Below are 15757 nucleotides of genomic sequence, written 5' to 3' on the forward strand. Positions count from 1 at the left end.
TCTTCAGGTGCACATCTGGTGACCTCATATGGCAAATTAAAGTTCACATCATATCAGATAATGGCTGTGTTCTAATGCCCTAACAGTACAGCTCCAAAGGTGCCAAATGTATATCACTATATAGTCTTTAACACTGAGTTGATTAGAACTGCTCCGTCCCAGCTGATAAAAATCCGAATCAACAAAAAGAACTTCAAGGATAATTTTTCTTATTAACTTATTAACTCCTACAATGTTAGAACCCAAACAGAGATGATGATCTCAGATAATATTTGTGTCTCTAAAATCAACTTCACCAGGACTTCTGCTTTGCTCTGTCCAACCTGGCCACTTGACACTTCAGACAGTTCAGGAATCTTGCAGGATGCAAATTATATTTATACTACATCTTGAAAAGAATATTAAGAAAACACAGTCTTCCTTTCCTGTCAGTTCAGCTGCACTTTAACTGCTATTTCTGAATAGATTTGTTTCTGGCATTATGCATATTGTGTATTTCAATACTTTTGTGTCAGATATGACTAATTAGCAAGTGACTGACTTGACTTTGAATTTTTTGAATTTTCAGTATAAATTCAATTGAAAAATAAAAATATCCTGCAATATATATTATGTTATATATTCCTCTCATAATATTGCATGCCCATAGATTGCATTTTTAAAAAATATTCTCAGCTAATGATGACAATTTAAAAAAAAAAAACCCACATTCCTAGCATTCAGGGGTAATGTGAATCTTGCTTTAGCTATACACAGGTTAGCTGCAGTACTGCCTGTATTGAGTTGAACGTGTTTGCTCTGTAGAGACTGTTGATGTACTCTGCACTGAGATTCTTTAAGGATTGAGCCTGGACTTCGACCATGACCTCGGGCATTATTCTAGGCATGCTTTTTGCTGTCATGGGGGACAACCAGAGAGCAGAATATGGACAGTGAGGTGCAACAGCATAACCTTTGGTTCCTCTGATGTTTTCACTTGTACAATAAAAGTATACCTGACCGTTAAAACAATGGATATTTTGGTGTCTTAGGAAGGTCATTTTGACATGCTGGCATTTATCCCTCTATGACATGTGCAAACTTGTGCCACAATCTCCCAAACAAACCAGACGTCCATCCCCAACTCAGCTGTTCCTGGGCTGTTTTTGAAGGTTAGATTCTGAATGTTATGAAGACATGTTTTTAAGCTATTCTAGAGGCAGGATTTGAATTTGATTAGTTATTTTGATTACAAAACATCTGTAAAAATAAAAGCTCTCAGATTTAACATTATTTCTAATTTAAATGAGAATTGGAACCAGTTCAATGAGGAAAAAAATACGTGTATTTGTTAATGTGAGTTCAATTACAGCACACGCTCTCTGTATGTAATTACTTCTTCATAATAATAGTGAGAATTTGGTAGTGACATATTTTTGATGTGTTTCAAAATGTGTATCAGGGAGAAATATTTTGGAGTTTTTTCACTTTACATGACTCCAAAGTGCAAAAACACTTTCACAGCCCTGTGCTGGACAGTCATTTGTAACCTGGTTAATAAAGAAGAAAACCCCCCCCACAATTATAACAGCACTGACATTTTAAATGATCATTACTACTCTTCCAAAGCTCACCTACACTTTTGTTCTTCTTGCCACTTTAATTAAATATGACTCACAATTTTATTATACACTTAGGTCTATCAAATGTGGTTAAAGTGCAGAATTTCAGCTTTAATTCAAAGGCTTTTACAACATTTACATTAATTGTTTAGGAATTACAGGCATTTTTATGCAAAGTTCCCCATTTTCAGAGGCTTTTTTTTTTTTTTTTGTCCAAAGGCTAAAAATTATTAGAAATTGCAATGTGAGACATGTTAACTTTTTATTTTATGTCAAATGAAGCAGACATAATATTAGAAGTGGATTCAAGGTGTTGAATTTGTATTTTTTTCTTCATTGTAATTTTAAATATGAGACCCCAAAAAGATGTCAGTCCAAATGAGGGAAGCCATCATTCGGATGAACTTAAATCAGCAGCTCGGCAATGCCAAATGATGGTGGTGGATGATGACACAAAACTTCCACTTAAATTTCAGCTAAAATACATGCAGACAGAATTAGTTTCTGGTGGGAAAAAAACCCATCTTCACAACATCTAATCAAGTCAAGAACCCCTGAGGAGGTACGACTATCATTGTCATGAATGGGATTACAAAAAGGTAAAAACCAGTGGGTCCACTCAAAATCAGGAGGGCCAGATTAGACCTTGCCAGAAAACATCTAAAACTGCACGCACAATTCTGGGAGAAAGAATCTCACTGGAGAGATGAAACCAAGATGAACTTGTACGAGAAAGAGCGAAACAGCTCAGGATGTGAAGTATATCACATCATCTGTCAAACATGGTGGAGGTAATGTTATAGAATGGCAATATGCGGCTGTCAGTGGAACTAGGTCACCAGTTTTACACCAGTAAAGAAATGGGATATTCTTCTATTTTTTGGGTTGGCTGTGGTTCAGAAGGTAGAGCAGGTGGTTTTATTCTTGGCTGCTCCAGTTTGCATGCCAAAGTACTGTTGGGCAACTAAACCCCAAGTTGTTTCCGACGTGTTCACTGGAGTGTGAATGTTAGGTAGAAAACACGCATAGAAAAAAAATGCTTTTATGAATGTGTGCAAATAGGTGAATGAGGCCTGTAGCAGAAAATACTTTGAGTGCTCAAGCAGAGTAGGAAGCGCCATAATTGAACTAGTTCATTTACTATTTACCATTTTAATGGTCAAGTTAATCTCAACCCAACAGAGTATATTTATTGAATTATGTTATTAAAATAAAATACAAAATTCATAAAGAGTCACAAACAAGCAGTAACTGAAGGTGGCTGCAGTAAAAGAAAGTAAAAGGAGGAAACAGCATTTGGTATCCATGGATTCAAAACTTCAGGCGATCATCGACTAAGTATAAAGAATAACCTTTTGTTTTAAATTCTGTTGTGCTTATCTATTAATTTTGAGCCTCTGAAATGGGGAAGGGTCTACAAATGTCTGTAATTTTTGAAACCCCCCTGAATCAAAGCTGAAAGTCTGCGCTTCAATCATAATATTGACTGATTTTAAAATCCACTGTGGTGGTGTACAAAGCTGACTTCATCCAGCAATTTATGGACCTAACTGTTATTCTCCCCTGGACAAATTGGCTCTTTACTTCAGCAGAGTTTTATAACAAACAAGAGAAGACTGCAATGTGACGCTCCGGATATCACAGAGAAATAACCACAACCAAGATAAAGTAGCAAACTGTGTTGTGTGAGCAGCGAAATGCCACCAAGCAAACGGCAGTAGGTAAGCCACTACGCAGCAAACTTTTAATAAAGCTATCAGGCTCTATATATGTTGACCGAAAACACGCTGCCAGCTGTGGATACTGAGAAGAAGATATGCTCCTAATGTGAGCAAAGATGCAGTGAACACCTTTTGTCAATTGAAAGAATAGAGGGGCAGGGAGGAGATAACAAAGCAGAGCTTGGCATGAAAACTGAGCCCTCTCTGCCAGCTTCTGTGCCTTTGTGTAGTTGCTTATAATGCCCCTCAAAAAAAAGTCCTGGCTGGATAAGTCGCAATTTCTCTTGCAATTCTTCTTGCATCGCAGTGTTTTTAGGCACTTTGGAGCTAGCGTGATTAACTAGTGAAACATCAGACTTTGATTGGGGTGACGGGCCGCCTGCGTACGCTTAAGAGGGAGACGAGAGGAAGAGCGAGCGAGGGTGTCTTCACTCTAAGTTAGTCGTTCTGTTGACTCCAGCCTTATTAGAGCCCCTGTTGTGAGGATGATTAGTGTTATTTACATTATCGAGCTTATTGTCAGCTGCCGTGCCGCAGCCAGGCTCTATATTTTTTTCATTAGCGAAAGCCTGACAGAGAGCCCAGAGGAAGCATTGTTCCCTTTGATGTTGTCCCGTTCTGACAGATAAACAGACTTCCACTCACACAAACGCACTCCCATGAAGCCACAGATTGCTCGGAGCCCCTCGGTGACTTCAAGCAACTAGCTTTACTTCGCCTTTGCCTTTTCGTTCTTTGTATCGCTCCCTGCTTAACTTTTGTTTGTGGTTCTCCAAGTTTTTTTTTTTTGTCATCCTCTTTCCAGTGTTTTTGCTTGTGTTCTTTTCACTTTTTCTTTTGCTCTTTAGACCACCTGCTGATCTTGACTGAGATTTGTAGCAAAACACGCTTAGCAAGGATGTGCACACGTCTTGTGCAACCTAAAAAGCTCACTGGATACATTATTTCCTTCCCTGGGAGCTCGGATATCTCCCCTCACATCAACTAATACGTTCCCCGCTATTGCTTTCCTTCTCTCTTTGTCTCTGTTTTCTCTTTGTCATAGCCTCTTCCCACTTTACCTTATTTATGTCTGAACTGATCAGCTTATTAAATGTATTCTTAGTGTGGTCTATGAAATCTTTATTTTAAATTTATTTTTGTTGTTGTTGGAGGGACTGTATGCTTTGTGATAAGCCTGCAGATTGCTCTTGTGTTTTTGCACCACTGTTTTTAGCGCTACTGTTTTCAGAAATGACTTTGGAGCCAAATAGTCTCCATTGCTGGTAGTCTTCTCTTTGATTTTCTGTTGATGAAATGTGTGGGTTTTTCTTTTTTTGGTTAGCTCTGTTTTTTTCTCATCTCTTTCAGGCATAGTGGCTATTGCTGTCTATATGAAAGGCTCAGATCTTTTCCTTTCTGATGCCTGAAACTTCAAGTGTTCACACACTGCGTACCAATAGATATTTTTTTGTGAAGCCATTACAAACAGCAGGTTTTTACAACCACATATGTAAAAGCTTTAAACTGATAGTAGGCCAGGCTATTGTTGTGTGTTTACTACAAATCCAGCTATATAAAATTATATTTTCATTTCATTTTCTGCACATTTTTCCCTGTTTTTCTTATTCCATTCCCGTTTTCTCTTCCACAGCCTCTCCACCAAGGATATTGAAACCCGGAGCGAATCCCTCAGCTTGTTTGAGACTTTAAAGTGTAACCCTCAGGCCTTTTACAGCCACATGACGAAGTATGTTCTTCCCACTGTGGAAGGAACAGACCTCAACCGCCTGCTCTACTACTACACCTTACTAGATGCTGCGGGCTGTGAGCCTTACGTCACCACCACCATTAAGCCAGACTCTCATGTTAAACTGCTCAAGAAGCTTCGGGCTGTTGCCAACGGTGAGGTGTACACTGTTTTTTATGGTGATTATATAGTATATGTAGTTCATAACTGGCATTTTGATTGTTGTTCTGACAAATCCCCCAGCTAAAACGTTTTGTTACTGACATAACCACGGTTCTCTGAAAACCAAGTGGGGAATCTTATAAAGGGGAAGTGACTTCTTGCATGACCAATCACAGGAGCTCCACTAACACCATGTTGGTCTAAGATAGACCAGTCACTGTAAGGACACAGGGACCCCTGACCCACTTTAAAATACATTTTAATCTATAACAGTTAGTCAGATTTATTTAGTACTAAGCATGCCATTACTGTTTTACAACCCTGTGCCAGGAAAATGATAGATATGAAGTCCAAGCAATAAATCAGATTAATTCAAGTGGAATTTATTATTATAAAACAAATAAAACGACAATGAAGTCTGGAAGCCTGCAGTATCAGCAATATTGGCAATGAAAAGATGTAGTTATGGTTTTAAAAAAATTCTTGGCTTTTATGTTTCAGGATTTAATAAAGATCATCTGGTCCTTAGCATGTTTTAAAGTTAGGCAAATACAGTTTCAGCTAAACTATAAAACATACACCACATCAACCCATGTCATTATTTAACAAAAACTAAGCCAATATACAGAAGCAGTGTGTGAGGAACTGAGTACGTCCCATGATTCCCTAGCTTGTAGAAGCACCTTAAGCAGTAATAACTTGAAGTAATCATTTTTTGTATGACTTTATTAGTATCTCACATTGTCGTGGAGGAATTTTAGCCCATTCTTCTTTACAGTGTGGCTTCAGTTCATTGAGGCTTGCAGGCACTCATTTATGGACAGCTCTCTTAAAGTCCCACCGCAGCAAGACTCCGGTTGAAATAATGGAGGTTCTGAATGTTGTTTCCCCGGGGACATTCACTGTGGCTCAAGTGAAAAAGAAAAGTTTGGACATGAAAGATGATATGAAAAAGTACTAACAGACTGCAAGAAAAAGAAGAAAGTAGGCAAAGGACAAAGGAACATGTGATCCGTCAGCTCTAGAGGAGAAACTCACTGCAATGAAATATAAAGAAAAATCCAGATTCTCCAGCTAATAGCAGGATAATGCGAATGGTGACATTTCACAATAATATAAATAATTTTTAATGAAGATAATTTAAGAAAAAAAAAAGAGATATTTTATACATATATTTTTTAACTTAAAATGTTAAAATTTACAGCCTCCCATTTAGTATTTTGCTTTCTTTACATGCAGTTTCATTTTTAATTTTTCTTATTTAACTGTAATTTTGGCTTATTGTGTTTTGGAAAACTGTAAATAATGACCAAATATGACGACTACTACTACTAATAATGATCATAATACTACTGCTAATACTTGTAGTAATAATCATAATAATGAAAACAATGATGATAATGATGATCATGGTTTTAGTAGTACTGCTAAGGGTAGTATTCATTTTAAATACTTGGTTTTAGACATCCTAAGACAGCCAGACCTTCATTTGTTTGTCTGCATGGTCAGAGACTTTCTGAGAAATCATTGAAATGTTCTTACGCGTGATTTACGTACACACTGAGCGTGAGCGAGGGTTATTATTCCACAAGCCTTGTGGTTTGTTCTGATGTAGCTTTGTAAACCTAAGCCATGTTTCCATGTTGTTTTTAGGCAGAAGAGGCTTTCTCCTGGCAACCCTTCCATGCAAGCCTTGTTTGGCTTTTTTTTAAACTGTACTGCCATAAGCTTTAACATTTTACATGCTAACTGAGGCCCAGGGAGTTTGAGATGTAGATCTTGGGTTCTTTCATTTTCATTGAGTATTGCACTGTCTGACCTTGGGTGAATTTGCTGAAATGTCCACCCATGGGAAGATTGGCAGCTGTGAATGCATTCGCTTTAGAATGATGAACTTCAAATTGTTTGGAAAGGGCCTTATAACCCCGATCAGCAGCAACATTTGCTTCTCTGATGATATTGCTGATGTCTTTCCTCCATGGCCTTTTGTTAACATACACCTCAATGCTCCATTACCTGTGATAGCAGTAAAGGCGTGTTTAGCTTTTCACACAATGCTTGTGCATTGTGTCTTAGTTTTTGTTAAAATGATAATGATGTGGTGCAATATATCATGTGTTTTGGTTAATCTGGGGTTGTATTTACCTAATATAAGACCTGGTAATGAATTGCTATGTTTTTTTTAGTAAGTAGTAAGTTATTGAAGTTGCAAATGCAAATAGCTGATGCCAGGCACAGAGAATAGAATACAAAGTGCGTCTGTGGGCCAGCATTTTTAGACGGGAGGTCCCAGGTGAGAGTGTACACGAGTTGATGACCCTCCCATGTCAGGCAATTATCCAGTCCTACAAGGAATGCTAGACTCTTTGACAGGTTGTCACTACTGAAAAAAAACCCCAAAACAAAATGAACCAGAAAAAAAAAATCATGGCAACATTTCTTGCTTTTAAATTTCTGTATAATTCCACTTATTTAAAAAGCGTTTTGTGTGAAATCATGAGGGAAGTCATTTTGCATTCGGCAAACAGGGTTATACTTTAGAAAAACAGAGTGCTGCCATTTCTATTTGCAGACTAAATAATAGCCTTCGTTTACTGAAGAATGCAGTTTCTGAAGAGTGAAACGCAACAAAAAAAACAAATTCATAGGGATAGTGCACCTGTTACTGGTGGGTAAAAAACACCTCTGGCCTGTGCTGTCAGGAAGTAAAAGTCCAGACTTGAAGACAATCTGTCTCGACATGACTGATGACTCACACACAGATGCTGACATTGCTTCTGGTCAGCGGTTGTCATGTGGAATTTTAAAAAAACAACAACTGACCGTCTGAATAAAGCTAGTCGCTAACGTTTGACTGGGAAGAACAAATAAAACACCTCCGATGACATCCTGATAGTGCCAGTTACACATATTATCCTTTGTCTGATTCATCTTGCCCTTTGATCTTATTCTGCTTCCTTTTTTTTCTATTAGCTCATGTAGATGTTTTCAAAGATGAAGAGTAGCAGGGTTGAACCATGCAAAACTATAACGATATGGCTGTGAAGTGAAAAAGGAAAACAATTCAGCATCAATCCTATTGATATACCAAGGGAGAGAAAGCATTGCACTCGGTCCTCTCCCAGGACATCATGTCACTGGTTCAGCGCTCCAGGCTAGAGTGCTCAAACTTTGTTGCGTACGGGTGAAGCTGGTGTCACTTCTTGGAAAAGTTCAGTAAAGGTCAGCCAGGTGTCAGCTGTGTTTTCACGCCTCACTTCCTCCTTCTGCTCCTGATAGCGCCACAGCTTTTACTGGTGACACATGTCTCTGTTTAACACACTGAACCACACATGCCCAAATCACGTACACACACAACACTGAGACATCCACATCAAGACTGGGATGCAGTTTAACATAAAGTAAGAAAAATGAAATTAACTTTAAATGCACTAACTCACACTGCTGCTTTTCAGTTTCACAAACAGCCTCTCTGATTGGTGGATTCAAATTCAGCAGCTCCCAGGCTGACCTAGAAACTTAGTCCTCTCTCCCTGTGTGTGTGTGTGTGTGTGTGTGTGTGTGTGTGTGTGTGTGTGTGTGTGTGTGTGTGTGTGTGTGTTTAGTGGGAGAGAGAGGACCCTGCCCTTATTTGGCAGCATGTCATTGTAGGATTTAAATTGAACATAGTTAGACTGGTTGACTGGATTAGAGCCTGTGTTTGTGTGTCCCTCTGTGCATTTGTGTTTCAATAAGTTATTACTATTCTGCTAAATCATAGTATTTCTGGTACTTTTCGGTACTTGTGCTAAATACAGTATTTCTGCTAAATCATACTATTTCTGCTTTTCAAAGGATTTATGCCTAATATAGTATTTCTGCTAAATTATAGTATTTCTGCTTTTTATAGGATTTGTGCCTAACATAGTATTTCTGCTAAATTATAGTATTTCTGCTTTTTATAGGATTTGTGCCTAACATAGTATTTCTGCTAAATTATAGTATTTCTGCTTTTTATACTATTTGTTCTAAATTATAGTATTTCTGCTTTTTATAGGATTTGTGCTTAATATAGTATTTCTGCTAAATTATAGTTTTTCTTCTTTTTATAGTATTTGTGCTAAAACATAGTATTTCTACTAAATGTAGTATTTATGCTTAATAATAGTATTTCTATATATTTCTGCCAGGTCCCCAGGCAGCCAATCCTCTGTGAGGACTGAGACATTCAAATTTTCAAATCAGGGCCTGCACAGTTTCCCAGCCAATCAAATAAGTGTCCTGAGGCATTCAAATTTGCATATTGGGGCCTTCGTGGCTTCTAAGCCAGCCAATCATATCTGAGGGCTGAGGAATTCAAATCCACAAATCAGGGCCTGCACGGCTTCCCAGCCAGCCAATCACATATGTGGTCTCAGGCATTCAAATTTGCATATTGGGGAATTCGTGGCTTCTAAGTCAACAAGTCATCCATGTCATATATCTCTAAAAATTCATATTTTAATATTAAATTGTCAACACTTGAAGATTCCCCCATCTCTTCTGAACAAAACGGTGTAAGAATGACCGTTCTAGCCCCTACGGTTAGGAAATTACGGTCATTTGTTTGAGGGGAGTCGTCACTATGAGAAATAGACTGCAAAAATCCTGTGTCTCTCTGTGCTGCTGCGTGTGTAAACAGATGCACCTGTTTTGGTGGGGAAAAGTGCACAGCCTCTCTGATTGGTGGATTCAAATTCACCAGCTCCCAGGCTGACCTAGAAACTTACTTCTCTCTCCCTGTGTGTGCGTGTGTGTGTGTGTGTGTGTGTGTGTGTGTGTGTGTGTGTGACAGAGAGAGAGAGAGAGAGAGAGAAAGCCTTTTAATGGGATGATCCCATTGTAAGATTCAAATTCAATATATTTAGACTGCTTGACTGAATTGGATCTTGTGTGTGTGTGTCTCTGTGCATGTGTGTTTCCTCATGTGTACATATTTGTAATTGTGTGGCAGTCATAAATTTTTTTGCTGATTTTTGTCATTTAACAAGTATATTTGAGGGAACCTCAGCATGTTCAGCATTTTTTCAGCTGTCCATTTTGCTTTTCCAATTTTTCTGTTTAACTTATTACTATTGTGCTAAATCACACTATTTCTGCTATTTTATAAGATTTGTGCTTAATATAGTATTTCTGCTAAATGTAGTATTTATGCTTAATCATACTATTTCTGCTTTTCATAGGATTTGTGCTTAATATAGTATTTCTGCTAAATTTAGTATTTCTGATTAATTATAGTCTTTCTACTAAATCATAGTACAGTATTTCTGCTTTTCATAGGATTTGTGCTTAATATAGTATTTCTGCTAAATTATAGTATTTCTGCCAAATTATAATATTTGTGCTAAAACATAGTCTTAATTTAAAATTACAATATTCATAGTTCATCACAGTGTCTCTGGTAAATCACAATATTTCTGCTCTGTTGTACTATTTTTCTAAATCATAGTGTTTCTGTAATGTTTAAGTATTTTTGGCTAAATATATTCTTTCTGTTATCTTATACTATTTCTCCTAAATTCTTGTATTTTTGAGAAGTTATCATGTTTCTGGTAAGTTACAATATTTCTGCTAAATTCTGCTATGCTATTGTATTTCTGCCAAGTATTATGTTTCCTCTAAGATATTGCAGTTCTGCTAAGTTATTCCATTTTAGCAAACTTCTTTTGCTTCTGCAAAGTTTTTACAATTTCTGCAACTTTTCAGCTTTTTCAGCTACTTTTTGCATACAGCTTCAGCTTTAAGCATCCACACTGCATTTTCGCAGGAAATGCAAATTTTTCTAGTTCCTTTTTGATTACCTCCACTGAGGAGGTTATAATGAAACTTTATAGAGCTATTTAAAACTGTTTCTTACTGCCACTGGTGTACTGACAGCATAGTGTAAATGTTGTCAGTACACCAAGTAAATTGTAAATCTGATGTCAATTTGGACCTCTGGCCTCTTCTTCAAGGTCAAATAAGGTCAGATCTTCATAAAATGCCTTTTATCATTAAAACTAGTAAAAATTATAATACCTTTTTTGTAATGCCAATATTTAGGGAATGATACTATTATATTGGTATTCTAAATATCTAATATTTCTTATAGTTTGTATGCAAATATGTCACATTTGACCGTATTTTTACATTTCACATCTGCCTTTCTTTCAAGTTGACCTTAAACTAAAAGTATTCGAATTAAAGCATTGTCAAGAGGAAGTTAGAAATATACTGTAGTATAATATTATATAATACCCTCAAGTTAATATTGTTATTAACAAATCAAGTCCCCTTATCTATTACCTACTCCAACATAATGTTTGTATAATCAGAGTCAATATCTGTTGCTACCCTTATCTGATTTTTACTGAACTACAAACTTCTATCAACTTTGTAGTTCTGCCTTGGTGGAGGTTTGCGCTCTGCTCCTAGAGTACTTCTTTTTTTATATTTTTCTCCCCACTAGCCAGACTTTCTTGTAATTTTTTTTAAACTGCTTGTGAGCAATAGTTCTTCAGGTTTTCTGAAGGTCTTTCAGATTTATACTTTGGACACTGCCTACTATATCACTCATTTTAAGCCCAGTCCTTGTACATGAGCATTTCCAGAGAAATGCTTTTTATTTGTTTAGCCACTTAACATTGACCTATGAAACCAGAAAAGGCCTAACTGAAGGGATGAAGCAGGGTTGTGCCTACACATAATGAAAAACTTGGCAAAGAACCTATTTTAAATTGTATCTTCAATTTTGGAGAACTTGTTACTAGCAGCCTGTCACAAAAACCAGCTGGTTTCATATGCTAGATGTGGCGTGACGATGAGACACCATAGAAAATAAATAACAGTGAGTGACTTCACATGGCCACAGGCAAAATAACCGCAGGCGAGCTCAGCACAGGACCTGATAATAAACTCCCAAGCAAGTGACTGAAGCGGCTACCAATGAGATTCATGAGTACTATTGATTGAAACATGAACTGGTAGTAAGTACATTAAGAGGTTACCTAGGTAGCCGGAGCCTTGCATGTCGACCGGATGTCACCTTCAAAGTAATGTCCGATGAGTGAATTGGTTTCAGTGGACTCAACTTTAGGAAAGGGAAACTGGGAGAGAAGGTTCAAATTACACAAGAAGGCAGTCTTTGGAATGTCCTTCAAGAAGCCCGGAGAATTAATCCTAAAGACTACTTCCATAAATGACAAGAAAGCTTACTTAAAAGAGTTCAGGCTGTGTTTAATAAAGGTGGTCTTACCCAATATTGGCTTTCAAGCTCAAGAGAATTGCACAAACTCTGTTTTAGCCTTATTTACGATATTTGCATAAATTTTGCCACATTTCAATACATTTCGGCCCCTATTTCCCATTTGTCTAGTAAAATATAAAGAATCGAAAGGTGACTCAAGGCTTTTCCACAGTATTCTGTTTTTAAGAAATATTTTATACAGAATGCAGAATAACGTCTTGATTTCAGGGAAGCATGGATAGAGCTGCTAATGTTGCCCTAAACCAGCTTAAAAACACAGAAAATAAAAGAAAATGGATGCACTAGTTTTAAACAGGCAGCATAGGTGCTGACAGTTGCATAAATGCCGTTCAGCCATGGGGAGAACCAAAGTCCATGCTTTATTGCACCACATAAGCTACCAGGAGTTGCAGCATCATGAGTACTAATAGATTAATGCACACGCATATACACACTAAGCCAGATTGACTTTATATGCATGCACAAGCGCATATAGTGACTTTGTGACAATAACACTTTCACGCTAACACTTTCTGTACTGTATGTCTCGCTCTCACTCACTCATTCACACACATGCACACACATACTGTTGAAACATAACCCACGTATTCACACTTCCTGCAGCAAAACTGATACACAGGCTGTTGCCGTGTCTCTGGGGCCTCTAACTTTCTACCAACACTTTCCAACTCTTCTGACATGCTCATTCAAAATGACTCATTTGCAGTCCTGAACAGACACATGCAAACTAGCCCACCCAGATGTACTTACAGAGGCTTTCAGATGTGTTGGAGACAGGTGGTGCGCATCACATTTTCAGACACAGTACCAGGTGACCGTCTGAGCGGGCTCTAGTGGAAAGGGGGAAAGAGAGGCAATATGAGGAGTGGGTGGGGCAGGTGAAGCCGGAGGGAAAGAGTACATATGTAAGTATTTGTGGTTTACATGTCTGTCTGGGCCTGTCTGGAAGGTGTGTGTGTGTTTGTGTATGTGGGTTCAACCTGGAAAGTTTTGTGTGTGTGCGTGTATGCTTGTGATTGTGTGAATGATTTCAAGCAGCATTGACAGAACCTTCCCCACAGGCAGACCCGTGTTAAAATATTTAAAGCCCAGACAGGCCATGTAGCGTTGCTACAGTAATGCGTCTGTCTGATAGTGCTGGAGACCAAGAGCACACCACCGGCTCTCTCGCTCTCTCTCATACACACACACACAAATGCCTACTCCGGGGGTACTGCAGTGGTAAATATGATGCACGCAGACAGTTTGACAGTCAAACTGTACATGTTTGCATGCAGGCAGAGACGGCCAGCACCCCTTTCACACGCAGGTCACACGCGATCCTTGTTGTTCACATCCACTGTTTACTCTTTCCTGAGATGCTTTTCATCTCCTGATGCTTTTCTGTCATGTGATGGAATATTCAACGTCCTGTGCAAATCTCTCGTCTGCTTGGCTGTCACAGAAAACAGAAAGAATAGTAATACAGAAGCCATGCACTGTATGCACACTATAAAAATGGTACATTGTGTTCCCCTTCCGACACAATGCAATTTTATACTCTGCTGTGGAGAATAAACATGCTTATTGTTCATATGTAAATACTCTTTTTACAATTCCCATTATTGATCTTGATGTTGTAGCAGTAAAAGGACCTTTGTTATGCCATGTTTAAAGTACCTTGAGCTAAACATAAAGCTAATGTAAAGCTACTACAGCTTTTTGTAAGTGTTCAACATCAACCTTGCATAATTGAGACATACAAAGGAGTGTCAAAGATCCCAGTACACAAGGACAAGGGAGGAGCATCCAAGTATACTTGTTCTTTTTTTGATGATATAGCTCGAGACTTCAGTGAAGAGGCAAACACATTTTTAAGGTGAAAGTGTTGTAAACGTGTAATATGTCTTTCACGCTTGCAGGTTTGAACTATCGGAAGCTCACGGATGAATCCTCGGATCCACTGGCCACTCTTCAACCAGTGCTGACCAGTCAGAATGTGTTGTCCATCTCCAAACTTGCCAATCGTTTGCCTTTGCCCGGCAGTGGTGGGGCCACGGTGTCCGCCAGTGCAGTCCACGCAGTATGGCTGCAGAAGGTGTTCTGGAAAGGGGACCCCCAGCTGCTGAAGAGACCCCCTCAGAGCGACCAAGACTACCTACACGCTTACGACACTTGTGCCAAATACCTGGACAGGCTGGCCCCTGGCGACGCTGTCCGCTTCCTGGATAACATCACCTTCTCTCTTGATGCATCTAAAAACGTAAGCCTTAATTGGACCAAACAGAGGGGCATTTTTTTCATAGAAATTATTCTATGACGGGGGCGGGGGTCGTTTGAGCAGAAGAGGCTCTATTTTCTATTACTTTCTCAGGTAGGAGCTGTGATAGGTAGACAGTCTCTGGTTAATTGCAGCACAGAAGGTAGTTGGTTTCTGCCGCAAAGGAAGGATTCATATTTGGTTAAAGGGAAGATTGCGGGGATTTTCACTCACTACATCAAACTGTCATTTTCCTCACTCCTCACTCATCATCGTCGTGCCGGTCTTCTCTAATGCCTGTGGCCCAATTTCTGGAATGCCAAAAGCCCTCTCCTAATTTCAAATACATTATTCTGTTCCCATCCACTTTCTGCAGCCTCAAAGCACATACCAGTCATGATTTATAAAAGAAATTATAAAATTTCACAAGGAATGTCAGCCACATAATTACAGGACTGTGAAAAATTGTCCTGCAGTAGACTTAAAGTGCCTCAGTGCACCTTATCAATAGTAGCCTGCTGTTCTTTTTTTTCCTTCGCCCTGGCACCCTGCCATCACCCTTCTCCAGACCTTCCCTTTTTTTTCTATTTTTGTCCTGTGTCCCTTCTCTTTCCCTACCACTCCAAGAGAGCTAATTGATCCCTCTTGACTTCAGAGCCAATTAAACTCCAATTCCCAGGAGGCAATGTTTTCCCTTTGTGTTCTTTAACATGCAGATTACCTCTCAGGAAGACACCGTCCACTCCCTCTGCCATTACCATCCCTCTCTTCTCTTTCTTCTGTCCTCCTCGGACGTGCAAAGGGAAAATCGAGTCCCTTCTCACATTTGGGAATGTTTTCGACCTTTTGACCATTGGGTGGCAATGATGAATTGATTCACCGTTGCCATCGTTGATTAATTTCCTACAAGGCCAAGGATTGAAATGCATGCAAAACTTCCCATTGGACATTTTTTTCTGAAGGGAAACAGATTATTGATCTCAGCTAACCTCTTTGGTGGATGCATCCCATCTTACTCAACTTCTAACTTCTTTTCTAACC

At 38.7% G+C, this 15757-nt stretch overlaps 1 protein-coding gene across 4 annotated transcripts in view; it reads left to right on the plus strand.

The window, feature by feature from the left end:
- nbas (NBAS subunit of NRZ tethering complex) overlaps positions 1–15757 on the plus strand; it is a gene marked incomplete at its 5' end in the record, with an annotated part of 182930 nt that overhangs the window by 103229 nt on the left and 63944 nt on the right. For all 4 annotated transcript variants that reach the window (XR_014271223.1, XR_014271224.1, XM_082505113.1 and 1 more), the window contains 2 exons: positions 4956–5206; positions 14379–14719. Coding sequence is in view for 2 of the 4 variants with exons in the window: in XM_082505113.1 (XP_082361239.1) it covers positions 4956–5206; positions 14379–14719 (592 nt within the window). The remainder of the gene's footprint in view (positions 1–4955; positions 5207–14378; positions 14720–15757) is intronic.

This window comes from Aulonocara stuartgranti (genome assembly GCF_965226115.1).
Source record: "Aulonocara stuartgranti genome assembly, chromosome: 15".
In the NCBI taxonomy this organism is placed as follows: domain Eukaryota; kingdom Metazoa; phylum Chordata; class Actinopteri; order Cichliformes; family Cichlidae; genus Aulonocara; species Aulonocara stuartgranti.